Genomic DNA, 26,766 nt, shown 5'->3' with positions numbered 1-26,766 from the left:
CCAGGTTAATTGTAAAATTATGGGCACTAAACAGGGCTTTAACTTGCCACCAATATTGCAGTTATAACACTGAAACAATATACTATACATTCTTGTAATATTTAGATACTTTTGCAACTTGTAACACTTATTTGTCATTGGCAGCTATAGCACTTTGTCATCTTTCCATCAGGTACTTCTTTCCTTTTCCAACACCAACTCTTTTCTTCTTGCACTAACTCTCTTTTTCTGCAAGCTTAGATGATCCTCAAGAAGGATTTGCTTATCACATCTCATCTAGAGGTTAGAAGTATTCACCTACTCAAATATGCAAGAAGCAATAGTCAAATCAAATAAACCTAACAACAATAGTGTCACAAAGAAGTAACATAAACCTGAAAGGTACTTATCTTTTAACGAGAAGTGATCATCTCCCTCTTGAGCCAGCCTTCGAGAGTTAGTACTGTCCATTATCTATGTACCAATTTTGCCTTCAATATTTCCATTGACTTCATCAGCAACCAGGCCTAATAGAGACTAGCCCAACTAGGGTTGCACTAAATCTATCACAAGTGCTAAAATAACATCTCACTGATCATGCTAAGATTGCATAACTCAAATCTTTTTCATACTCTAGGGTTTCTTCCAAACCCTAACCTCATGTAATTCATCAAACCCTAATAACCAGATTGCCTAGTGTTTCCTTCAAACCCTAGCATTCTTTTAGATCTCCTCCATCTTCTCTTGCTTCCATCAATGGTGTCTTTATAGGGGTGATCTTCAATGACTTTTCTTCAACCTAACTTTGATTCCATGTTAATTTTTCCTAGGGCTATATTGTTCTTTGCTTTGATAATTGCATTTCATTATTTACATTCACCCCACAACATCATAACATGATTAGCAACATATGCAACTATATAGAAAGAACAAGATCATCATCAATGTAGCGGAACATAAAACAAAAGCATTCACACTTAGAGACACCAGGATTGGTCGAAGACCAGGGAAAAACTCCACAAGAGGGATAACCCTTTCAAATTCTTCTTCTTATTAGATTGTCATAAAATGTTCAACAAAGAGAGAGTACAATAATCCAATTCCTCATTCACAAGACTATCCACCAAAAGCAACCAAACAATATCTCAGAGATGAACCCAACAATAATACTAATCAAAATCATGATTTAGAAGCCTGCGGTCAACTGTCAGCATTTGCGGTCCATTGTCAGAATTTGTGATCAATTGTCACCAGAAGCCCCAAGTCTCAGCCGCACGGAGCAAGTGATCATGCATGCGGCTAAAGTGTCCCAGCTGCATGCATAGGCTTGTATGCCTACGGATATAGCCGAAAATTTCATGTGACAACCTTGCAATTGCGAACCAAAACCCTAATTCGCACGTGAGAGCTTCAACCCTGCAATCTTGGACCTGTACGAACCAATCTCCGCAAACCAACTTCAGACCTGTGCGAGCCATAACCAAAGAAGAGAAAAGAAGAAAAATGCTTGATGATGATCTCCAAATGAGAGTGACTTGACTTGTATTTATAGCCATCCAAGGGTGTCCAATTTCTCTTTTGGTCCGGCCTGCCCTTTTGTGCACATGTGGGTTTTTATATTAAAAACATATTTTTCCTTAACCAAATTAAATTATTTCAAGGGCTAGGAGGGGTTTTGCTTGATGAGGAAGACTGTCCAAAGGAGGGAATTTGTCCCTAAGCTGCCAAATTAACATTTGTGTCACAAAGTTAGATTTTATTATAGCACAAAGGCATGAGTCTATATATGAAATGGATGGCAGAACCCCCAATTCAGCTCAATAACTTTGTATTGCACAAAGGGGAATCTCTAACTCTGTACATAGCTTTAAATTATTTTCTAGTGCTTTCAATACACATAAAACACTTTTATTTTTGTGCCCTTCTCTACAAAAGTGGGCATTAAAGCAAGCCCCATAGATAAAAAAAATGCTAATTTGCATATCCTCATTGTATTCTATTCATTTCTCTTTATTTCAATCAAGCATGAAGAAAAGACAAAAGTATCTGGAAAATGAAAAATTGATGGTATCTCAAGTGGGGAGAAATTGTAGAAATTTCGAGTATCAGGCAATTAATGCAACTACCAAAATTTCAACTTAATATGGAAGTTTCCTGGATCTATTCCCTGTGAGGTTTTCACCATAAGGATGATCTGAAATATTAAATTATCACGGTAATATTTCGGCTTGCTTCAACTCAATTTCATCCGGCATCCCAAGAGATAAATACCATGAGTGTAATTCAATACCACATTGCTACAGCCCATAGGGCTCACTTTTCAACAAGTTTCACTTTCGCGATTAAAGGTTACCTATCAAGATTGAACCTCCTCTTGTTTGTGTTTGAGGTGTAGAATTTCTCCAGGCAATGCATTACTTAGTGGATGATGAGCTTGCTGCATTTTGTTTAAAGCTAGCATTTTCTTAAGAATTAGGCTCTCGGGTTCCACTTCTGAGACTTTGTTGCCAGGAGTATGTACAACTGCTTGTAGCAACTGGGTTGCCAACAAAACTGAGTTTGTAGAGAGAGTTACAATGTGGTCGGAGACTAAGCATGGTTTGGGATTATCCATGGCGTGCATCTCTTGTTACCAAAAATTAAACCTGTGTGGGGATCTTACTTCAAACCTGCAATTTGTGCTTGTTGTTTTTGTATCAAATCCTGTGGGTTTTGTGACAGTGCTATTAGGAGGTAAGTTCAGGATGAAGGGAAGATGGTTTGTTAGCTAAGAGAAACCTGCAAAAGGGGTCACAGCCTTGGGAGGAGATGTGCGCATAGGTTGAGAAGAGAGGGGCTGTGGTTTTGAGAGGACTTGTGGGTAGAAGGTGGGAGAGGGATGGAGAGGTTAGGGGTGAGGAATGGTGGAGAGGACGGGAAGAAGGGAGGGGGGGAGTCATTGCACGGTTGGGGGAAGGGTGCATATGCAGATAGGAGTGGGGAGGTGGTTAGCAATAAAGGGGAGGATGGAGGAGCATGGACAATCACATTCTCCTAATGATATTAGCAAAGCTAGAGAGAAATGATCATCTCAAGATATCTAGGCATTTGGCAAGAAAAATGGATCTGGTAGGAGATCAATCTATCAAAAAGTGTAATTGAGAAATTGAGTCCTAGAAGTGACTGTTGGCTTTAAAAATTTCTAGGTTGTGCCATATTTCTTAAATATGGGGCTCAGTTTTATATCTTGTCTATATGTTTAGATGAAAAGTAATGTTGCTTCTATTTTTCCATGCATTGCAGAAACACATCTTTACAACTATGTTAGAAGCATGCAAATATTTCTTATTTGTCCTCTTTAGATTCTACCATATTTCTTAACTATGGGGCTAGGTTTTTTATCTTGTCTATATGTTTAGATGAAAAGAAATGTTTCTTCTATTTTAACAGTTATCATTACAATTTACAACTATGTTAGAAGCATGTAAATATTTCCTCTTTAATTTATTTTTGTTTGTAAGTCTTGTCCTAGTTTATATGTAAATGTTATCCAGTCTAAAAATTATTTTGCCTAATTATTGGATGCTTTCTAAATTGAAATGCACAACTTTGATTACTATTAGATCTTGCATTCTTGAATTATGAGCCTTGATTTTTCTCACATGTTCCCTGCATGACATATCCGATGTTCTTTACCTATATGAATGTAGATTCTTTGATGAGAAGGTAACTATCTTCCTCTTATATTATTGTTTTCCATCTTCCCAAATATCTTTTTATGATTTGAAGGAAAATATTCGTAACAAGGCTATGTTTAACCTGAGAAGATAGTTGTAGGCACTGAAAGATGATGTTCAGATTCCAATATTGTTCCTGTTCTCTAGAACATCTGGCATTGTTTAACATATTTCAATGATAATTTCAATTTATTTATCTTTAAATATGTTCTAGTTTTAAACCCAACAAAAGGATACTAATGTTTTCTTCATGTGGCTTGATAGGCTTCAATTCTGTTATTCACACCATTTATTTCAAGGCTTGTTTTGCAATTGAAGTTAATTCCTCAAGAATTTGTTACAGGTATATTTCCACCTCAGGATTTTGTGTGATATAGCTGAATTCCATATAACATTAAAGGTTATTTAAAGAAAGCTTATCTTAAATTTGTGTCAAATTTCATTGTAATTAAGAACACACAAAGTAATTCAGTTTTGTGAGAATTTCTGTATATAACATTACCTACTACAGGTCTAGCTATGTTTTGTTGCATGCCTACTACCTTATCAAGTGGAGTAGCATTGACGCAGGTATGTTTATTCTCCTTCATTTTCTTTTCTCGTAAATTACTAAGGACACCAATAGCCAAATGAACAAGATCCTTTTTGGTTGTCATGGTTTGTGATCAGCTTGTTGGTGGTAATTCGGCTTTGGCTCTCTCATTGACGGTGGCATCGAATTTACTAGGCATAGTAACAGTGAGTCACATATATAACTTTTGTTTTTATTTTTAATTATTTTATCAATTTTTAAAATTTTCAAATGATATGCATTTGCCATAAGTACAAGACACATCCATAAAATATTTGATTCAATCACACATAAATTTAAATGCTGATCAAATAACACAAATTAAGGTATCTGAATATTACGAGGATGCTACAAGTTGTTAAGGTATCTGAATATTAAGAGGTATGTATAATTGTTATGTTTCGGCTTAGTTGTAATATCGAGATGGCAAGTTAAGCCCTGAGGTATGACAAGAATGTCACTCTCAGAGAAGTCTTGATTCATACAATACTCTTGAGTGATGCATGTCTGAGTTTGATTCCCGGTACATGTAGAGTAAAAATTAATATACATAAACCTGATTCTGTTGACAGTGCTTGTAAGGAGCATGCTAATCTTAATTGTGAAAGTATTGTTGTAAGATTGATACCTAGGATTTGTTGTCACCCAAATTGTACAGGTTAATGCGACAACGACTCAGGGCAGGGGCTGTCACTCCGATCCCCACCCTCTCCGTTCTAGCTGTCTCCCTACAATAGGCTATGGGGGGTGGTCCCTATGAAATGTGAGGATGAAAGACATCGGGAACCAACAAGTTCGGGGGACACAACCGAATGGCCTAACAACTTTGCCAATGATGATTAGCAAGTTTATTATTAGCATGATTTAATTAGATTATTGTGAGACCAATGCCTTATGGAGTCAAATCACTTGCACAATATAATTAGTTAACAAGTTACTGGATGAACAGTTGCTGCTTAGGATGCACACTATCCTATATGAGATGCGACACCTAGAACTAAGTGAAAAGTAAAACTCTTGGTAAATTTTAGATTAGATGCCTACCTATCTAAGTGGGTCCTCTCTCTCAACTGTTTTGAAGTTAGTCTCAAGTGTAAGTTGTGGAGAGAAACCCAGGGGAAGATAACAACGGTTATATTAAGTTATTAACAATACCTCCCTTGTAGTTCTAACCACCCGAATGCCTTCAGCGCTGCAGAGACTGTGGCTCTGACAACTACAAGATCACCGTGTTAACCACAAGTGAGGGCCTAAGCTTCGCAAGCTGGGTGAGAAAGGTGGTGCTATCATCTTTCAACCAAACTTATGCTTGGAGGTAGATTACTTAATGCAATGCTAGCCCTAGAATGTAATGCAAATACGAGTGATTAGCTTTAGGTGAGATTGTTAAATGATTTAAGTACTTTGAGACAAATTATAATCATATTCAATTTAGAGCAATAGAGGAAAGTACTTAACAATTGCAAAGACAATCTTCACGAAGAGCAGTGCTTAATGAACTCTTTGAAAAGATTATCCAATGACAAGTAGAGAGTGTAAAGCAATTCAAGATTAGAAATCTCACAATGGACAATTGCTTAACAAATGAGCGTAAAATGCACAAGTCCAATGATTCTCTTAATAATGTTAATGTACCAGTTTAGACAATGCCAATCCTCCAACAAGATACCAACACAATTATCAATTCTCGAGATTACTTAGATGAATTCAAGATTACTCTTATCACAATATCAATGTGGTTATCATTCAAGTGCTTTAAGAGTGAGTTAATTGCGATGTTGCAAGATTATGACTCTTAGATATGATGCTCACTTGCAAAACAATATGTTAGTGCACTTATTCTCAAAAAATGCTTGTAATGAAGAGCAATGTAACCACTTATCCAAAAGTCAATCTCCTTAGGAAGTGATAGCAATGATAAGCAAAAATTATTCCTTTAAAACCAATGTCACAAAATGCTAGCAATCCTTTAGACAACACAATGTACTAATGCTTTTCAATGTCAATGAAAGGAAGAGAGCATAACATGAACTACTCAAAAATATCATTCTTTAGTAGCTGCTAATGTCATTAAAAGAGCAAGAGTAAACTTATGAGAGCAACAAGCTTATCTTATGTAACAAATTCAGTCCATGTATACCAATTATCCTTTAGAGCATTAATGATTGCACATATATCTTGTCAATTAGATGATATTGCTAATAGTGAACTACTTATGAATGAAAGAGTGCAAAAGATGGATGCAAGAGATCAATGATCATATCAGTAAGAGAAGCGGTCCTAATCAAATCACTTTGCCAACAAATAGACCATAACTAAAGATGCAAGGGAGGCTAAGAGTGAATGCTCAACAATGCAAATGGTTTTTCAATGAGATAAGATGATTGTTAATTATTTTTATGCCACTGTCATGTGTATCTTAAGGCTGTAATAAAACAGTGATGAGAGAAGAAAGGTTGAGAAGGCAAACCACTAAACCTAATGGCCTTTGTAGGTGACCAACTTGACTGCTAGGACTCTTCGAATGAGTTTATCCACTTGCAAATTGTCATGTTCCTTTTTTTGGTTTCCCTTATGGCATGGTCAGGATGGACTTCCATGGTTGGAGGCAGCTAGGTCACAGGAGTAGGTTTACTCCATCAGTGGGCCCAAGAGCTTCTGGAGGGGCTTTATGGGGTTTTGAGGAGTTTCTTTGGGATCTGATGGCATTTGCTTGGCATATTCCATCATCCGCACAACTTGCCTTTTGTTTCGTTGCATTCCGACAACTTTTGGAAAACAGGGTTATTATGGAGCCTAACTCAATTAATTACGCTTAAAGTGGCATTCCGAGAGGAATACTTGACAAAACACCTTAGTGTAATAGCTCGTTGGAACCGGGATGAGAAGATCTATAGGATGAGATGGTGGGAAGTGACTTTCGATGGCCTGAGGAGGAATGACACCCGATTTACAATTTTCCCAAATTAAAAGGGTATTTTAATTAACGTAAAAGGAGGGAAAAGGTACTAGTGATTAAAATAATAATAAAATAAAGGTTTCTAGAGGGGTCCATCAGATCTATAAAAGGAGAATGAGGAGACCATTTGAGATCACATTGGATTATTGATATTTTTTGTTGATGAGGTTTGGAGAACCTAGTTCCCAACTTCTATAGCCCCAGGACGAAAACCCTCAGGTTTGCTATTGGGTGTTGGACGAAAACCCAACACTCTTGAGGAGATTTCACCCAGAAATCTCACGGTGCTTCAGTGGAGTTTTGGAGAGAACAAGTTTGCAGTAGCAGGTTGCAACAATCTTCTCACGGGGCCATCTACATCATTATCAGGGTCATACATCATTTTGGTCAGAGATCTTTTTCTGGGTTTGCTCCGCTTGCTTGGCAAGCCCAGGTTCCACTATTCCTTCCTGTTGATGTACTTTTTTTAGTTGATTAATAAATGGTTCAGTGATTTTTATTGGCGTTTATTTGTGCATCAAATTGTTGGTTCTGTGTTTCTTTGCATTTCTAGTATCTACTATCAAATTTTCCATTAGGAATATTACAGTGGTATCAGAGTTGTACATCTTGCCAGGTTGAGGGTTTAATTGCAGATCAACTTCAGAGGAAGATCGAGGGTTTAATTGCAGATCAACTTCAGAGGAAGATCGAGGGTTTATTATTTCTTGTAGGCATTATTGGATCTAGACCAAGGTCAAATTATTATCTCCATCAAGATTGCATATCAAATGTTCGATGAAACTCCTCAAAGACATTTTCCTAATTATTCAAAAGTTTGTCATTATTCAATGTTTATAGAGGGAAGTTTTTTTTGGTCCAAAATTAAAAGGGGACCATATATTTAAAAAGCCCAAATATTATGTTCAAGGGCCAAACTTTATATGTTATAAAGGATGCAGTATTATTTTTTAAGGGCCATATTAAATTTTTGAGTGGGCCGTAAATATTATAAAGTGCCAATTTTTTATATTGGTCTACCCTTTATTTCGGAAAGTCGTGGGGTTAAATAAACATTTAAAGGGCCAAGTCTAAAGTTTATTGTTTAATTTGATTGTCGTCTAAGATTTGCAAAGGTTAGAGCGTGCATTCCCTTTCCGAAACCAAAATCGATTGGCCAGATTGCGGAATTGTTGTTTCAGCGTGACAATATTCTTTTTTAGAAGTTATTTCATATCAATTGAATTCAAATTATAGGAGCGTAATTAAATCCAAATTGCACGAGTGAGAATATTTATGATTGGGATGAAAGTCCTTGTATGATCGTTGCATTTTGCACTCCAACGTTGCTACATGCACAAAATTACCAGTGTGAACACAAGCCAGGTAGAGTGGGAAGCGTTGGTCGACTTGTGCAACAGAGACATGGCAACGTAGAGGCTCGATTGGGATGAATTTTGTGTGTAAAAAATGTCAATGAAGTAGTGCGATGAGTTATTGTACATAGAAACCAAAAAATGAGTTGTCTCGTATATTGTTGTTGGCTGTACATATTGTTTGGGAGCAACAACTCCTGCGCAGAGTTAGTGGCTGTCTTCAGAGGCCACAAAATCCCTCTTCTGGGCTGCTTGATAATATTTCACAGCACTTAGCATGTTAATGGTTATCTGTGTATGCTGGAGTGGTCAAATAATTAAGAAAGGCACGTTGTTCACCTTATCTCTGGCCTGTTGACTGGACGTGGGGGTCATATTTTGAAATATGGGCTATTACTTCATAACTAGGTAGCGTATGATTTCACCTAGTGCTGGGACGTGCTACAGATGAATGGATATAACTCTTGGACAAATTCATATAGTGGGCCAAATTATTTTGTGGAGTGCGGGTTTATTTACTGGATCAATTTATTTTGTGGAGAGAAGATTATTTAGTGGGCCAAATTATTTTGTGGAGCAAAGGATTATTTGGTAGGCCAAATTATTTTGTGGAACGAAAGTTTATTTGGTGGGCCCAAATTTTCATCATATAAATCTCAGATCATTAGTCCAAAGGGTTGCAATTTTCCTTTGTTAATCAATCTCAGCAGAGGTTGAGTTCCATAGTCAATGAAAAAGGCTGAAGTTATCTTATTGGTATATTGATCTCACGAGGTTAAATCTCTGCATTTTCTGAGCATAACATTCATTTCAAGAATGAGCACACTCTTTATTGGAGGCTAAGGTATGGGGGTCAAATATGTGTTGAGATGTTATCTCTTGCCATTATAACTTCAGTAAAATCATGAAATCAATTGTCCTCTTGTCAGCTAGAGCAAAACCCCGATTCTGCCTTGAAATCATGGGAGATTAGTCTTGATAAAATCTCACCGTATTGCCTCAGAAATATTATTGTTTTCTCTTGAAATATTTAAAGAAAACATGTTTGCTTGCATGGTTAACAACAGAAGGTGTTCTCTGAATTTTCCTTTGTCAAAGTGATCCGAATTGGATCCATGAAGAATAATTAAAAGAACCATGGCTGTACCAGGTCGAGCAGGACTTCAAAGAATTCAAAACAGTGATCAAAAACACCTCAAACCAGTGGCAATGGCAGCTAGCGTGGAACGACGAGGACCTCGGTCAAAGCGCGCTGACCGAGGCCCATGGAGACTGCGCGAAAGGCGAAATTAGCCCCTGGGAGGCCCAGATTGGGAAACAGAGGAGGTTTTTGATGCATGATTAGCGCTTAGCGCTAATCGCGCATTGCTGGGTGAAAACCCTTGAAATGGAGAAGCCTCGAGTGCTTGGTCGCATGGAGAGCCGGAGAACCGAAGGACAAAAGGCGAAAAGGCTAAAAGCTAAAAGGCGAGACCCGCTCCGAAACCGGCGGTATTGATCGGGGGCTCCTTGAGCGGTAAGCGGAATTGGTGAAATTGGAGCGATCCCACTCAGTGCTCGACGCGTGGCGAGCGGAGGAGAGAGAAAACCGCCGCTCATCGCGCGCTAACGGTCGAGCAAGTCAACCGCACGAAATGAGCGGACGACGTTGGATCTGGGGGATCCAGATCTGATGGTTGACATCACGCCCGACGACAAGACCAGATTTAACGAGGGAATAAGCCACGATTTAGAAGGATTTGAGGTCCGCTTTGACTGCCACGGTGGAGGAAGACTCATTCCACGACGTAACCGAAGAATTGAATTGACGAAGCAGGCTGGCGTAGTTACAGGAGGACATGTGGCCACTCCCTGTGAGCCTGATGATGACGCCGAACATGGAACTCCAAGTGCAGCTGCAGTAGGTGATTCGACGGAGGAGGAAGGGGAACTGAACGGACATGGGAATGAATGGCTTCAAAGCCATGAACAGAGAACAAAAGACACACCGAAAAGGAAGAACTGAAGACAGAAGATAGAGAAGCAAAGAAGACAGTGAAGCGAAAGCAGAAAAAAGACAGAGGGCCGAGCTGACCAAAGGCAACGTCGAGCACCAGAGAGCTTGAGAGATTCAAGCCATCCCCGAGAGGATCTGTTAGACCAGAGAGGTCAAAGAGCTGGTAGGCAAAAGAGTCTGTGCACTCCAGTGGCTTGGGTTATCTAAGAACCACCCTGCCAAGCGAACCTGTTTCAGGAGACTCATATTGAGTCCTTGCATTGTAATTCTCTGCTTAAGACACAATAAAATAAGGCCACCACTGAGAGTTGGACCGGAGATGTAGCCTTGGAGGATAGGGTGAACTCCTTATTAATTTCTTGTGTTCTTGTATTTGCTTACTGTATTTCTCTGTTGTCTTTCCATTTCAAGTGTCTGTGTATTTGCAATTTGATCGATCCGTTGCTTAAATAACATAGACACACACACCAGCATATGAGTCTGTAATACCTTTATTCAATAAATCTTTAACTGAGGTCACTCATAGGGTGATTATCAGATCAAGTGGTATCAGAGCTTTAGGCTATAAGGTTAGACAAGCTTGTGTTGGTTTAGCTGTTGAATGCTCACTAGATCAAAGCTCAAATTAGGAGAAGGAGAGTTGGTCGAAACTAATCCTAAAATTGGGAGAGTCTATCCTCGGAAGACAATGTCAGAGGAAGGTTCTGTGGGGCCAGACCCTCAATTCATAGAAAGTTTCCTAGCTATAAAGTCTATGGTAGAAGAAATGTATAGGGACTTTAGAAAGCATAAGGTTGAAGATTCATCAGGTTCTAAACAAGATAAAGAAGAAGATGAGTCTCACTCCCATGACCACTCCAAGGGAAAAGGGAAAGAGGAAAGCTTTCTCACACCTCCTAATAGCCCTGTGCATAATAAGAAAGCATCTTTGATCAAGCTAGATGTTAAATTTGATTTGCCCATATATGATGGAGAGCTAAATGCTGAAAAGTTGGACAATTGGATTAGACAAATTGATGTGTATTGCAGAGTACAGAACATAGACTCAAACAAGAGCAAGATTTAGCTGGCAAGCCTACGCCTAGGAGGCACTGCCTTGGTTTGGTGGGAAGGCAGAACCCAAGCTGATATGAAAAGACATGGTAAGACTATCTCTGTCTGGAGTGAATTTGTTTCTGCAATCAAAAAGCAGTTCTATCCATTGGCCTACATGCAACAAGCCATGATGAGTTGGCAAACTCTTCGGCAGTTGAAAGGGCAAAGTGTGCAAGGGTATACTCAAGAATTTAGAAAGAGAGCATTGATGCTGGGTATCTCATTAGACTCACCAAAGACTCTTTTGAAGTACATTGGTGGTCTACAAAGCTACATGAGGCATACCATCCTCATGTTCAATCCCACTAGTATAGATGAGGTATCTGTACAAGCTACTCATCTAGAAGCTAGAGGAAAGAATGGAAATCCAGAAGTTGGGGGACCATCCCAACCCACTGCAAGCAAGAGCAAGGAGAAAAGAAAGTAGAAGTGGAAAGCAAGGAAGGCTAACACTGTATAGAAAAACAAAGCTTCATGCACTCACTATAAAAAGGATGGGCATGATGATGAGCATTGTTGGATTCTGCATCCAGAGCTGAGACCTAAGAAGTCCGAGGGAAAGAAGAAGAAGACTGCTGCAACTATTCAAAAAGATTTGGGGTCAAACTCGGGAGATGAAACAACTATTGCAGCCACAGGTATAAAAGGTAAGAATTCTGAAGCATCTACTAGTAATTCTGCTCAATCTGTTATTGATGAAGAAAATGAGAGAAAAAGACATGAGCTTTTCCATATTCGAGTTGTTTCCAAATATCAAAAGATTGATACTTTGTTTGATAGTGGCTCACAAGTAAATTTAATTTCTGAAGCAATTGTAAAGAAATTGGGATTAGCAACTACACCTCATAAGATACCATGCCCATTAGGATGGTTGAATGATAAAGAACAACTACAAGTGACTAGACAATGCAAACTCAAGTTTTCTTTTGGGTCAACATTTGTAGATGAGGTGGAGTTAGACATAATTCCTTTGGATATATGTGGAATTGTTTTAGGAAGTCCTTACTTGTATGATAGGAAGGCTATCTTCTATAGAGTTGAGAATAAATATCTACTTGTTAAAGATGGAATCGAATACTTTGTAAGAGCTCATAAGCTCAAGAATAATTATACTCTCATAAACTCAGGGCAAATGAAAAGAATGATAAATTCATGCAAACAATTCTTACTGATGGTTGTGAAGGAAAAGAAACCTGATAAAACCAATGTATTTGAGGGCTGTAATGCTGAACAACAAGCTGATATAGAAAAAGTTGTTTCAAAGTGTGATGTCTTATTTCAAGAACCTAAAGGTTTTCCACCCAAAAAGGAAATAGTACTTGACATTATTTTGCAGCAAGATGTTCCATTGCATAAAATTGGAATGTACAGGTTGTCTGCTTTAGAGAATGCTGAAATCAAGGAGCAGGTGCAGGAGTTGCTCGAGAAAGGGTTCATCAGGCCTGGCACATCACCATGTGGGTCACCAATTGTTTTGGTGGGAAAGAAAGATGGCTCGTGGAGAATGTGCATTGACTACCGAGCACTGAATAAGATAACAATAAAAAATCGTTATCCCCTTCCTCGCATAGATGATCTTTTAGATCAATTGAAGGAAGCTGTTTTTTTCACCAAGCTAGACTTGCACAGTGGATACCATCAGGTCAGGGTTGTAGAACAAGATGCATGGAAGACTGCTTTCAAAACAAAGCAGGGATTGTATGAGTGGCTGGTTATGCCTTTTGGCTTAACTAATGCTCCTGCTACTTTCATGAGATTAATGAATGATGTACTCAAACCTTTTCTTGATGATTTTGTTATTGTGTACCTGGATGACATTTTGATTTTTAGTAAAACATGGGAAGAACATTTAAAGCATGTTAAGCAGACATTAGATGTTTTGAAGAGAAAAACTTTATGTTAAACTCTCAAAATGTGAATTTGGCAAGACATCTCTAAACTACTTGGGTCATATAGTAGGGGGTGGTGAATTGAAAATAGATCCCTCTAAAGTGGCAGTCATTGTAAACTGGCCTAAACCCAAGTTTGCTACAGAAGTGATAAGCTTCTTAGGAGCAACACAATATTGGAGGAAGTTCATTTCTAATTTTTCCTCAATTGCAGTTCCCTTACATGCTTTAACATGATTGAATAAGGTGTTTTAGTGGGGAGGCAAACATCAGAAAGCCTTTGACACCTTGAAAGAAAAGATTAGTACAACACCTGTATTAGCACTGTCTGATCTGCAAAGACCATTTGAGATCCAAACTGATGCCAGTGACTATGCCATGGGAGCAGTGTTGACACAGCACGGTAAACCCATATGCTATCATTCTGAGACTTTTAATCCTGCAATAGTTAACTATCCTACATATGATAAAGAATTGTATGTATTAGTTCAGAGTGTGAAAAAGTGGAAACATTACTTAATGGGCAAAGAGACAGTAATACATATTGATCATCAACCACTTCAATATCTACACTCCCAAACTAAGTTGCAGCAATCAAGACATTACAGATGGATGGGTTTTCAACAGTTTCATTTAGTCATCTGATATAAAAAGGGCATACATAACAAAGTTGCAGACATGTTATGTAGACCCATTATAAATGCATCTACTGTACTTAAGCATAATTCTGTGCTACATGAAAGCTACATTGAACAATATGCTCGAGATATAGACTTTAAAGACAACTTTGAGTCAAGGCAAAAGAGTAGAAGAATTGGACTATCATGTGAAGGACCGACTCTTATACCATTGTGGGAAACTCTGCATTCCACAAACTGAGAGAATAAAGATAATTAGGGAAGCACATACTTCTTTGATATCAGGTCACTTTGGGGTAAGTAAAACAGTTGCACAGCTGCAAAGGTTTTGTTATTGGCCGAAAATGAATAAGCAGTTTCTAGATATGTAAGAGGGTGTGCTATGTGTGCTAAAAGCAAGCCCAGTAACATAAAACTAGGCTTGTACACTCCATTGCTAGTTCCTTCTCTTCTTTGGGAAAGTGTTTCCATGGATTTTGTTGGAGGACTCCCTAAATCTAGGAAAGGTCATGATTATTTATATGTTGTTGTGGATAGGTTCAGTAAAATGTGTATTTTGATACCTTGTAACAAACAGATAACAGCTGAACAGACTGCAAAATTGTTCTTTGAACATGTATGGGTTCATTTTGGATTACCCACTTCTATTGTATCTGATCGAGACACCCGATTTGTGGGGAAGTTTTGGTCAAGTCTGTGGGAATTGATGGACACCAAACTGAAGAAAAGCACAACTTTTCATCCATAAACTGATGGCCAGACAGAAGTAGTTAACAGGACAATAATCCAATTACTGAGAGGATATTGCAGCAAACATCCTAAGCTTTGAGATGAACACTCGTGTTATGTGCAACATGCTTACAACAGAGCAAAGCATTCTTCTACACAAAGATCTCCTTTTGAGACTTGTTTTGGTTTCACACCAAGGTCTCCTTTGGATTTTGTCTTTGGTATCTTGTAAAGATACCATGGTTGATAGACACAGTGATGTGGACAAAGCAACTAGGTTCATTGAACAAATCCAGGAGATCCACCAGGCAGTACAGGAACAGCTGGAAAAGAGCCAAGCCAAATACAAGGCTAGGCATGACAAGCATTAGATGGAGCATAGTTTTCAAGTTGGTGACTAGGTCTAGTTGTATATCAGCAAGGACAGGATGCAAGGTGAAGGTAAAAAGCTAAAGCCTATCAGGTATGGACCCTTTAGGATACTTGAGAAGATTGGTGAAAATGCTTTTCGCCTTGATCTACCAGCTTACATGCACATCTACTTAGTCGTAAATGTAGATTGCTTGAGATTGTTTGAACCTTCAATGATTGAGGACCCTGAAGAGTAGAGTCAATTGCCTTCTATCGGTGACCTGCTACCTGAATATCTTAATGAATTGCAGGAAGATATATTGCTGGGCAGGAAGGTGAGGACAACGCGCAGGGAGATGTGGAGTACCTCAGGATTGGGCTCAAAGGTTCAAAGCCAAGCAGTGCAAAGTGGATTGAGATTGGGCAAGTGAGAAAACAATACCCTCACTTAGTCGATGCTTGAAAACCAACTTTTGGTGGTCTAAAAGCTTTTCAGTGGGAAGGCCGTGATCCGGATTAGATCCATGAAGAATAATTAAAAGAACCATGGCTGTACCAGGTCGGGACAGACTTCAAAGAATTCAAAACAATGATCAAAAACACCTCAAACCAGTGGCAGTGGCAGCCAGCATGGAACGACGAGGACCTCGGTCAAAGCGCGCTGACCGAGGCCCAGATCAGGAAACAAAGGAGGTTTTTGATGCGTGATCGCTAATCGCTGGGCGAAAACCCTCGAAATGGAGAAGCCCCGAGCGCTTGGTCGCATGGAGAGCAGGAGAACCGCAGGACAAAAGGCGAAAAGGCTGAAAGCTAAAAGGCGGGATCCGCTCCGAAACCGACAGTATTGATCGGGGGCTCCTTGAGCGGTAAGCGGAATTGGTGAAATTAGAGCGATCCCACTTAGCACCTGACGCGTGGCGAGCGGAGGAGAGAGAAAACCGCCGCTCATTGCGTGCTAACGGTCAAGCAAGTCAACCGCGCGAAATGAGCGGACGGCATTGGATCTGGGGGATCCAGATTTGACGGTTGACATCGCGCCTGACGACAAGACCAAATTTAACGAGGGAATAAGCTGCGATTTAGAAGGATTTGAGGTCCGCTTTGACCGCCATGGTGGAGGAAGACTCATTCCACGATGTAACCGAAGAATTGAACCGACGAAGCAGGCTGGCACAGTTACAGGAGGACATGTGGCCACTCCCTGTGAGCCTGATGATGACGTCGAACAGGGAACTCCAAGCGCAGCTGCAGTAGGTGATTCGACGGAGGAGGAAGAGGAATTGAACAAACATGGGAACGAATGGCTTTAAAGCCATGAACAGAGAACAGAAGACACATCGAAAAGGAAGAACCGAAGACAGAAGACAGAAAAGCAAAGAAGACAGTGAAGCAGAAGCAGAAAAAAGACAGAGGGCTAAGCTAACCAAAGGCAGCGTCGAGCACCAGAGAAATTGAGAGATTCAAGCCATCCCCGAGAGGATTTGTCAGACCAGAGAGGTCAAAGAGTTGGTAGGCAAAAGAGTCTGTGCACTCCAGTGGCTTAGGGAATCCAAGAACCACAATGCCAAGCGAACCTGTTTCAGGATATTCATATTGAGTCCCTGCATTGTAATTCTCTGCTTAAGACACAATAAAATAAGGCCACCACTGAGAGCTGGACCGGAGATGTAGCCCTGGAGGATAGGGTGAACTCCTTATTAATTTCTTGTGTTCTTGTATTTGTTTACTGTATTTCTCTGCTGTCTTTCCATTTCAAGTGTCTGTGTATTTGCAATCTGATCGATCTGTTGCTTAAATAACATAGACACACACAACAGCATATGAGTTTGTAATACCTTTATTCAATAAATCTTTAACTGAGGTCACTCATAGGGTGATTATTAGATCACAAAGGTTGCACACTAACTATTTGTAGAAAGGAGTTAACGAAATATTTGGAATCAAGGAAAAATTTGCAAGAATTTTTCTTAGGAACATTACAGCGCACCCTTTGAAGAAGACCAAGCACAAGTAACATCTCAGTGCTAAAGGCTGCTATCAATTCTAAATAGGCCGTGACATTCATTACTGGACGTGTGAGCTTTTATACCCCTTTCCTGTGTGTGTACCTCATTTATCAGAGTTATGCTATTTCAGATTTGCCGAGGGAGTGTTGGGACGAGTTCGTGACTGTAATAGAGGCTGAAAGACAGAGAGCAAGGTGTCGTCTTCTTGGAAACATTAATTGCAACGCTATATAGAAGGTTGAGCGTCTTGTTGAAGGAAAATGTTGTACCAGGTTTCTCTAGTGAGCATATTGTTATGTATTTTCATTATTAGGAATTAAAATGATGAAAATGTACCTCAGTTTGTTGAAATGCAATTTATATAAGCAAAATTAGCTATTTTCTAAATGTTACATATCATGAAATTTGTGAGTTTGAAGTCCTGTAAATATGCCATTGAATGTTGATGCCTAAACAAACAAATCAAAAACAAATGCACCTACAGTAGTTAGTTAACAAACTGAAACCCAAATTAAAAACTCTAAAAATTCACCATTGTGATAGGAGATTTACAGGCAGAATGGGTATTGAAAAGACCCTAGAAGACCTCAAAAATGCCCTTAATAACTTAAGATAGGAGCAACAACACTTTAAGACATTACTTGGTTCTTCTTTGCACCAAGAAATAAAGCAAAATAACAGACTATTTTCTAGAGAGGTCCATAATATGCTAAGGCAGAAGCAACAGAGGGATTTACACAAGGAAAAAGAAGTGGGATGTAATATCCCAAACGGGATATTTGGCTAATTTTGTAGAAATCTAACTCACCCAGAATTTTTCCATAAAATACCATTCATTTAACAGAAGATTGCCATGTAAAATAAAACAAATAGAGCACTGCAATCCAATAACACAATGAATAGGAAAATTCTCAGCTTTATTATATTAAATAAACTGGTGTTTACATGTTGATACAACCCATATAGATGAGACAAAACTGACCTCAAAAATTTGCTCCAATGTTGTGCTGGACCTCCAAAACTGAATTGAAATGTTGTTGCTAAGCTCTCCTGCTGGATGAACTCACCAAGGGGCGATGGGTACCCGCCCAATCTCACTGAATCACCCGAGGGTTTCCATCTTGGGGCTACACATTTCCCTACAACCCCCACCAACTTCATCCATGATCAAGAGATAAGTACTTCCAATCATATTCTTTTCTCCTTTGATTTGTTGGGCAACTTCTTGCCCTTCTATTTTGTATGCTTTAAATACCAGAAAATGTTTGCTTAGTTATGGTTTTTCCTTTTTCTTAATGGTCTCTTGAATGGGGTTTGTGGAAAGGAAGAACAGGTCCATTGTGAACATTGCCAAGGTGATGATTCATGCAGCAAATAGCAGTATCGAGAAGTACAAAGTGAGGTTTATGGCAAGAGGGATCTACCATATAGAGGGACTGGATTACGAGGAGACTTTTTCTCCAGTTGCTAGATGGTCAGGTTCTTGTATGGCCTAAGGGCTCGAGCATAGACTCAACATGAGTGATTGGTGTTGGAAAAGGAGGATTGTACACATTGATAGGATGTCCATGATCAGAGGGAGCAGACAATCAGGCAGAGTGAAAGGAGTAGCCTTCCAAGAGGATGTTATTTGTTGAGATTGTCAGACTAGATGCTCAGAGACGGGAGGTCTCTAGGAGCAATATGCCTTCTATGAGGGGACCATGCCAGACAATAGGGTATGCTTTAATAATAGAGGGAGAAACGCTGGCAAGAGGATTTGCTTCCGTGACAAAGGGAGCAAGCGAGATTGCCACAGGAAGGTTTGCTTCAGTGTCAGAGGGAGCACCCTGTCAGGGTGACTAGAAAGAAGTTGTGGTGGTGGATCTAGTGAAGGAAGCTGGCCAGTTTATGGTTGATCTGAGACATGGTACAAAAGGGAGCAACGAAGCTCTAGTACATATCCACGGATGAGCAAATCGTAGACATTTTCACCAAGCCTTTGTCTAGAGCGAAGTTTGTATACTTCAAAGACAAGCTTGGCGTGATGCAAAATGTCTCCCTTAGTGAGAGGGGGTGTTGATATTTATGCAATTCACAAAATAGGGTAGACATTCTCCCTTGGGGTCACGCAGATTTGATGAGGGGAGAATGATACGTTCACCCATTGGGCCATGCTTATTTGGTTAGGGGTGAATGGCCTAGAGCATTGATGCTTGCAGGATAAGGCAAACATTCTTCCATAGGGTCATGTTGATTTTACTAGGGGGCTTGATACATTCATTGATGGAGCCATGCTAATTTGGCTAGGGGTGAATTGCCTAGGGAAACTGTAGCATAGGGCATGTTACCCACCAAAAGTGGTTGACACCATAGGAGAGTTGTTCTCCTAGACATCTCTTCAATTGGCAGTTAGGAACCCCTGATAGCCACCGATGTAGCCAATGTATTGTGCCATTTGACCTCCGCTCCCTGAGTCAGTCATATGTCTCCTCGCCCATTTGTCAAGAGCATATGTTCAAAGGTGGGAATCCGACCTAGAAGGTATGCTTTTCATTGTGCAGTGAGATGCTTATGCTTGTTTTTTATTGGGCATTTTGGGCATAGATTATTGGGTGACTTGGAAGAAGAAAGGGCTTTGACCGTAGTTTTGTTCCCTCACCTTAAATTGGGGGGGGGGGGTTAATCCTCAATCTTTGCCCCATGGGATCTCCCCTATTGGCCTATGGCTTTAGGAAGGGAAGTACTTGGGAAACTTGATTTTGGTCGTGTGGCCCTGTTTTCCCGTTTCACATTTTTCACTTCCCTCCACACATTACAAGCCCTATTTCATTATCTTCTCTCTCTGGATCGACATGACCACTAGGTCCACAAGGCACTGGCACACCCCCTACCCTGGTCCACATGTTTGGGTTAGGCTTAGAAATGTTTTCCTGGAGGTTGATGTAGCTAAAGGAAAGTTAAAAGCATATAATGGCCACAAGCAAGAAACAAAAGAAAAGAATATTATAAAATGCAAAATATGGTCGGGACATTATAATAGCACGTGGGCAAAAGTAAAACATGAGCTCCACCCCTTATCATGATGGCCATCACCCTGGTTCCTTGGGCCCATGAGTGCCCCTGCATCGTTAAGGAACCCATGCATGTCCCAACACCTGGCAGGCGATGAACTACCCTAGCTTAAGGGGGAAATATCTGCTTACATCATACACATCATGCTCTCATTTCCTGGAGCCCCGAGCAGTAATACAATGGAAAAATCAAGAAAAGGCAAAAGGCAAATGAAGAAGGGTGGAAAAACAAAGGTTGGGGTAACTCATGTATCCATGATTGCTCCCTCCTCCATTTGTCTGCTGTGGACATTCCTCATTATTTCCACCCTTGTACCCATGGCATTTGACCTTGAGACCCTTGTATCCCTGTCCATCTCATCATTATTCACATGACCCTTATCAATTGAAGGATGTACTTTGGACCTGTCTTTCCCTTTAAGGTTTGGGAACACCTAATATCGTCGTTCATTAACTACTCCTACCTAGAGAGGTAACACTACTTCAAGCTCAAAGCCCCAAATTTGGAAGGGAAACTCCATATGAAGTCTCACTGTGCCCTTGATAAGCAAGCTTGTTTCACTTAGATGCACTAAGGAATTGTCGTGCCTGAAGGTGAGGAAGCGCATTGGATATTATATGTAATTGGCAAATGGTTTCATCATGGGTTAGGCAACTTAAATGGGGCTTGAGTTCACCAGAGGATCATATTGACACCACAGGGGATGGGTTGAGAGCCATGGGACTCCTATCATGTGCAGAGCATCATTTCATGTCATGGGCACCCTCAGCACTTTCAACAGTTTGTTTATTGCCCCACATTATTCGCGAGATGATGCACTTGGACTAGTATGCCCAGTTGGCATATCATTATGGAGTGGTAGCTAATTCGAGGCCCAACAGAGGTTTGTCTCACCCTCGAGACATGGAGGGTAGGCACTATCATTAGAGCCCTCATTTGGAGCATTATACAGGCTGTTTAATCATTAGGAGACCCATGAAACCAACATTTGTGTCCCAAACCCACTTGGGGGCCCCACATGATGACTTGCATGAAGGATTAGGGGCCATCCCCTAATTGGAGATTTATGGAGCCCTCTCGCTCATCGTGGCACCTAGAGGACTCAATGTGTCCCTCCAACAACCCTACATCAGCATGGCCTCATCAAATCAGCTAGCATTTGGATGGCCAATTTATAATTTGAAAAAGCTACTTGGTGGGCTTGTGACCAAGGCATGTTTCTTACCCATTATTTTAATAATTTGGGGGCTAATAGGCTAATTTGACTTAGGAAGACTCATATAAATGGAACTTAGGTTCATTTGTGAGAGATCATCATCACACTTGGGAATTTTGGCCTTCTTGGCAAATTCACACTTTTTCTTTGGAGAGCTTTTGGAGTATCTTGGATGCACTTTGATGTTTGGAGCTGATTTTTGATCTTGTCTTGGAGCTACTTCTTGAATATGGATGGATATATTGCATGATTATCTTGTAAGTTCTTTTGTTGATGGAATCTTTCTTTGAAATTGTCTAATGTATGTAATTGTTGCAACTAAAGTAAATGCTCTTGTGCCCTAATTTTGTTGAAGAATTTTTTGAAAGCTATTTGGTTGGTTCTTGCATATATTATTCATGGTATAACATGCAATGAATGTTCCTAGTGATGAAATGTTATTTTTCTTCATGAAACTCCATATTCTAATAGTAGGTAATTGTTGAAGGTTGGTAGCTAGGGCATCAACTTTTAACCTCCTTGAAGACAAAATTAGCAAATCTAAAACATCTAGGACTCCATAGCCCAAAGAAGAAGGCGCTGGTCCAAGCCATTTGGTGATCAAACCTTCTTTTCTCCATAAATTCTCCTTCTAAATTACGGTTCCCTAAAGGTAGGGCAGAAATCTAGGGCTTGCAGCGAAATTTTAGGGAGGTGATTTTTCGCGAATTTGAAGGGCCCAAACATCATGCGTGTAGGGTCTAGGCTACTTATGCTCCAAGTTTGGTGGGCATTTGTTCAAGTTTCACCACAAAATATCTTGCCCTAGGTGTTGCTCCAAGAGGGAAACCCTAGGTTCTTTTCCCTCACCTTGAGGACTTCTTTGAGGGTTGTATGAGCTTTTAGTAGTCGGTGGAGTAAATCATAAGAAGCCCTTTCTTTTCTTGGGCCTTGACCTTGTGAATACCTATTACCATCGAAAAATGTAATGTTCCAAATTGGAATTTTAACAGTGATATTTAAGCAAGAACACAATGCAACACAGAAAATTCAAACAACAATTAACACCCATAAAATTTACACCAGAACTGCACCAAACTGAGCCATTTTATTATCAAGAGGAGAGTACAAGTATATGGAATATGTGCACCTAGGCTTGCCAAAGCAAGCTAAACAACCCCAGGTGAGAAAATATGCTACTTGGATGTAAGAAAATGTTTTCTCCTCAAGTTCTGCGCTGGCCTTGGAATTTTGCAACTGTTGGTTGGAAAGAACCCCTGTTTGAGCCCCCTAGAATGCTCAGAAAATTTTGCCAAATTAATCTTAGGCTCTCCTCCACAAACCCAGAAAAACCCAGAAAGGGTTTGGGTAAATTTTACCGACCGCCTGGGACCCCAAATTTAAGTTCACTCCTCCCAATTGGTTGTCAAATAACTCTGCTATTTTGGGGCACCAAAACTCCACAAATTCTGTAAAATTAGGAGCATACTCCTTGATGCTAGTCCAACAAACCCCATAAATGTTTTGGGCTAATTTTGATCTCCCAAAATTACCCAAATTTGGTGCTATGCCCTCCTTTATTGGTTCTGCGTCCCCCTCAAGCTACTGTTGCAAATTTGGCCCTATTTACACCCTCGAATGAATGTAGAATTTTCTGCAAATTACTCCTGGAAGGTAAGAGGGAAATTCCTTTCTTAGCCTTGCACAACTCAACTAGCAACAACTCCATGAAATTCTGCCCAACAAAAGACTGTGCAGGCCCTATAAATGCTAAATTTGGTTCTCACTGGAGCAACAATCTCCAACCTTGAAACTCTCCACAAAATCTGGTCCAATATCAAGGGACTTTCTCCTAAATTCTCCAACTAACTTTTCCCTTGAAGACCGCTCAACCAAGCAAATCGATTTTTGCCATTGCATCCTCCTGGAAGTTCGAACTCGCTAAAGCATAGCTGGAAATAAACCACAATCTCCAACAATCTCCTCTTCAATAAGCTCTAAAATTCTCTCCTAAGGTAGCACTCTAATTCCACTGAAGATTTCTGCTCGGAAATCTCCTTGTGCTAAGCATCACTAGTAGTCTTAGGTAAGCAACTCAAGAGTACTCTAAATCAGAAATTCAATTTGTCAAAAAAAGTCCCCAAAATGGTGCCTCTTCCTTCTATTTAGCTTTGCTTCCGCTTCTCTCTCCTTGCGGGCTCCACCAATTCAACCTTTCTCTTTCTTCTCCTCCCAAGCTCAATTTTCCTAAGGGGTTCAAATTCCCCTTTTGGGTGGCCCCCACATCCCCACTACCAATTTGATTTTCTTTTTTCTCTAATGTTTGTGGCCTCCATTTCTCCAAAAATTAAGTGGGGACTCCCTCAACCCGCTTTTCCTAAGTTTACATGTCAAAAGATTCCCAACGCCCAAATTGAAAAAATGGGAATTCTTCTTAAAAAAATTAATTTAATTGGGGACATTACAAAAAATCTCAAAGCCTAGGTCTTATGCCTTCGTTTCTAGGGTTTTTCTTAGAGAGCGATTTGCTTCTTTGAAGCCTTGTGACTTTATTGAGCCTCTCTTTCGAATGAGCTCTAGCTCCATCACCTTGTACCTCCAGACTTAGAATATCTATAATAGGTGATCATAATCATATCGGGACTCCTCCCATTGATGAAAGTCCGTAAAGAGCAGGGGACTTTGGCTATGGTGACAGTGGGCCATTGTCGCATTGTTATCACTTTAGTCTAGCTCTTCGTCCTATAGGTTTTCCCTCCTTGGGGCTTGCTAGATTTTGTGGTAACAGGTAGACATTCTTCCATTAGAGCCATGTTGATTTGGCATTCATAGGGTCATGTTGGTATGAGGAGGGAAGAATGATACATTCACCTAAGAAGCCTTGCTGATTTGACTAGCAGTGAATGGCCCAGGGGCAAACCTTCTCCTAAAAATCCATGCTAATTTATCTGGCTCATTCTGATTTGACCAGGGGAGATTGATACATTTACCCATGGAACTATGTTGCACGAAACTTCTAGGAACCCGATGTTTCGGGATGTATCTGTACCCAAAACTCCAAAACTTGGCCAAAACTCGGCTGAAAGTCGACCATAATGTAATCGTCTATGAGAGTTAATATAGACTTGGTTTTGCTTCTAAATTGTCATCTATGGGTCTTATTCCCTTTTTTTCTTGCAAGATATTGTGTTATTCACTTATGTGTGTGTGTGTGTGTATATATATATATATATATATATATATATATATATATATATATCTAAAGATATATGACATTTCAGACGATGTTTCGGCCGACATTTCCATTTTTAGGAGGTGATGTTTCTAAAAGTACCCGTTTCAGAAACTCCAAAATGTTTTGGCGCTTCGTGCAACTTAGCCATGGAGCCATGCTGATTTGGCTACAAGTAAATAGCCTAGGATACTCACATTGCCTGCTTCGGGATGGAATGATCTATATCTATGGACGTTCATGTGAGGAGACACTACATCAACATAACAAGCTCATGAAATTTTCTAGCAGAGGAGAAAGCTCAACTAAGGAGAAATCTGTTTTCATTTAAGGAGAATACCTCTCACTAAGAGGGAGTGTTGATTTTGTGTAGCATTGGGAGGTATTCCTGCATGACTAGACGTCTTCAAGTTGGCCCAGGGGAAGTCAAGTGTTATGAATAAATATTCATAACTAAATATTAATTAAATAAATATATTAAAATCATAAATATTAATAATTAATAATTTAATTAATTAAAATTCCCATTAATTATGAAAGGGCAATAATGTCCAAAAGACATGACTTTTAAAACCTTGTGGCCTGTCAATGCCTATTAAGGTGAACCGCCCAAGGCATTGTAAATCATCATTCAAGTATTCAATCTTTAATAAAAATATTACAATTTACATTGTGTAAATTTGAAAGAGAATCCAGTGTACATGTGGTATTCAATAGTGGTATCAGAGTGGTCATCCTCTCACGTGTGCTTCATCGGTCACCCATCACTCTTTTGCTGTGTCATTCATTGTCCGCTGCCGCCCGATTGTGTTTTCTCTTCCACGACCATCCGTTGTGTCTCATGTGGTTGGTTGTCTTGACCTTCTCCACTATCGCCCTTTCACTTGTGTCGTCGACCCCTATCACCATGTACGCCGACCGTGCTGTGCGTCTTGACACCATATCGAAACCCTTGTCCCTCGTCTGCGTTTTCCTCGACGAGTCGACAACATCTGCCATTAGTAACGCCTTGTCCTCGATCATTCCCCTTGTCTGCGTTTTACCCTGTCTTCGTTGGCAATCGTTGATCGAATCCCCCTCCGCTGTTGATTACCTATCCCTACACCTCCGTCACTTGATCGCGTTCATGCCTGTCGTCCTCTGTTGACTTTTCACACTGTTGTTTTTTTACATTGGGTTATATCGCATTACATTGATTATTGAGTTATAACTTTAATAATTATATAATATAGCTATAAAAACTTTATATTTATTAAATTATTTTGTTTATAAATAAAATTATTAATTAAAAAAAATGGTTCCACCAAGAAGAAGAAGTCGTCGAAAATGGGGAGTAATAATGATGATGCAAGGAAATTTCAAGAACTTGATAGAATGTGACGACGCCTCGATAATGTCGAAAGAAAGCAGACATAATTAGGAGAGGGTCAAGAAAAGATAATTGTAACTCAAGAGAAAATGGCAAGTGCTTTTAGTAAAATAGATAAGGTTGAGAGAATGTTGAGCTAGTTAATGGGAGGAATCAATCCAGTTTTTAACCCCTTAATCGCTCAAGAACCAACACAAAGTCCCAAGACTCCAGAAGGAGAAGATATTTTTAATCATGAAATTCCACAAATACCGCAAATACACTTCCAAGGAAGTCAATACTATACGAAATTTGCAGAAAAGGACTAACAATGAATTAAAAGAGAATTACCTAAGTATGATGGTAAGGATCATAGAGGCGCCATTGTCTGGGTCAACAAAATGGAGGCAATTTTTGAGTCAAACCCGCCAATTGGTGAACAAGAAAAAATTATGACCGCATCTAACAACCTAGAAGCTGAAGCATACGATTGGTTCTTATGGTGGTCAAACAAATGTGAAGCACGTTCATTTATTTGGAAGAATTTTGTAGATGCCTTACTACAAAGATTTCATGACGAGGAAGAAGATGATATCTATGAAAAGTTTGTTCATCTCAAACAAAAAGGAACTGTAAGCGAATACACCCATGAA

The 26,766-nt window shown here is 39.7% G+C and overlaps 1 protein-coding gene across 5 annotated transcripts in view; it reads left to right on the top strand.

Annotated features, from left to right (window-relative positions):
- The window catches only part of LOC149219613 (Sodium Bile acid symporter family), a 524,785-nt gene that overhangs the window by 38,541 nt on the left and 459,478 nt on the right, over positions 1-26,766 (top strand). For 4 of the 5 annotated variants that reach the window (XR_016249246.1, XM_089384427.1, XM_089384428.1 and 1 more), the window contains exons 5-7: positions 3,960-4,038; positions 4,207-4,265; positions 4,365-4,433. Coding sequence is in view for 4 of the 5 variants with exons in the window: in XM_089384427.1 (XP_089240553.1) it covers positions 3,960-4,038; positions 4,207-4,265; positions 4,365-4,433 (207 nt within the window). In the remaining variant the exon portion in view is untranslated. The remainder of the gene's footprint in view (positions 1-3,959; positions 4,039-4,206; positions 4,266-4,364; positions 4,434-26,766) is intronic. The other variant, XM_089384430.1, reaches the window with a different exon arrangement.

The sequence above is a fragment of the Pinus tabuliformis genome, chromosome Q (assembly GCF_031772625.1).
Source record: "Pinus tabuliformis cultivar Carrire ecotype Pingquan chromosome Q, CPIR1, whole genome shotgun sequence".
Lineage (NCBI taxonomy): Eukaryota > Viridiplantae > Streptophyta > Pinopsida > Pinales > Pinaceae > Pinus > Pinus tabuliformis.
Note: the sequence above shows the minus strand (reverse complement) of the source record. Positions and strands in the feature narration are given on the sequence as shown.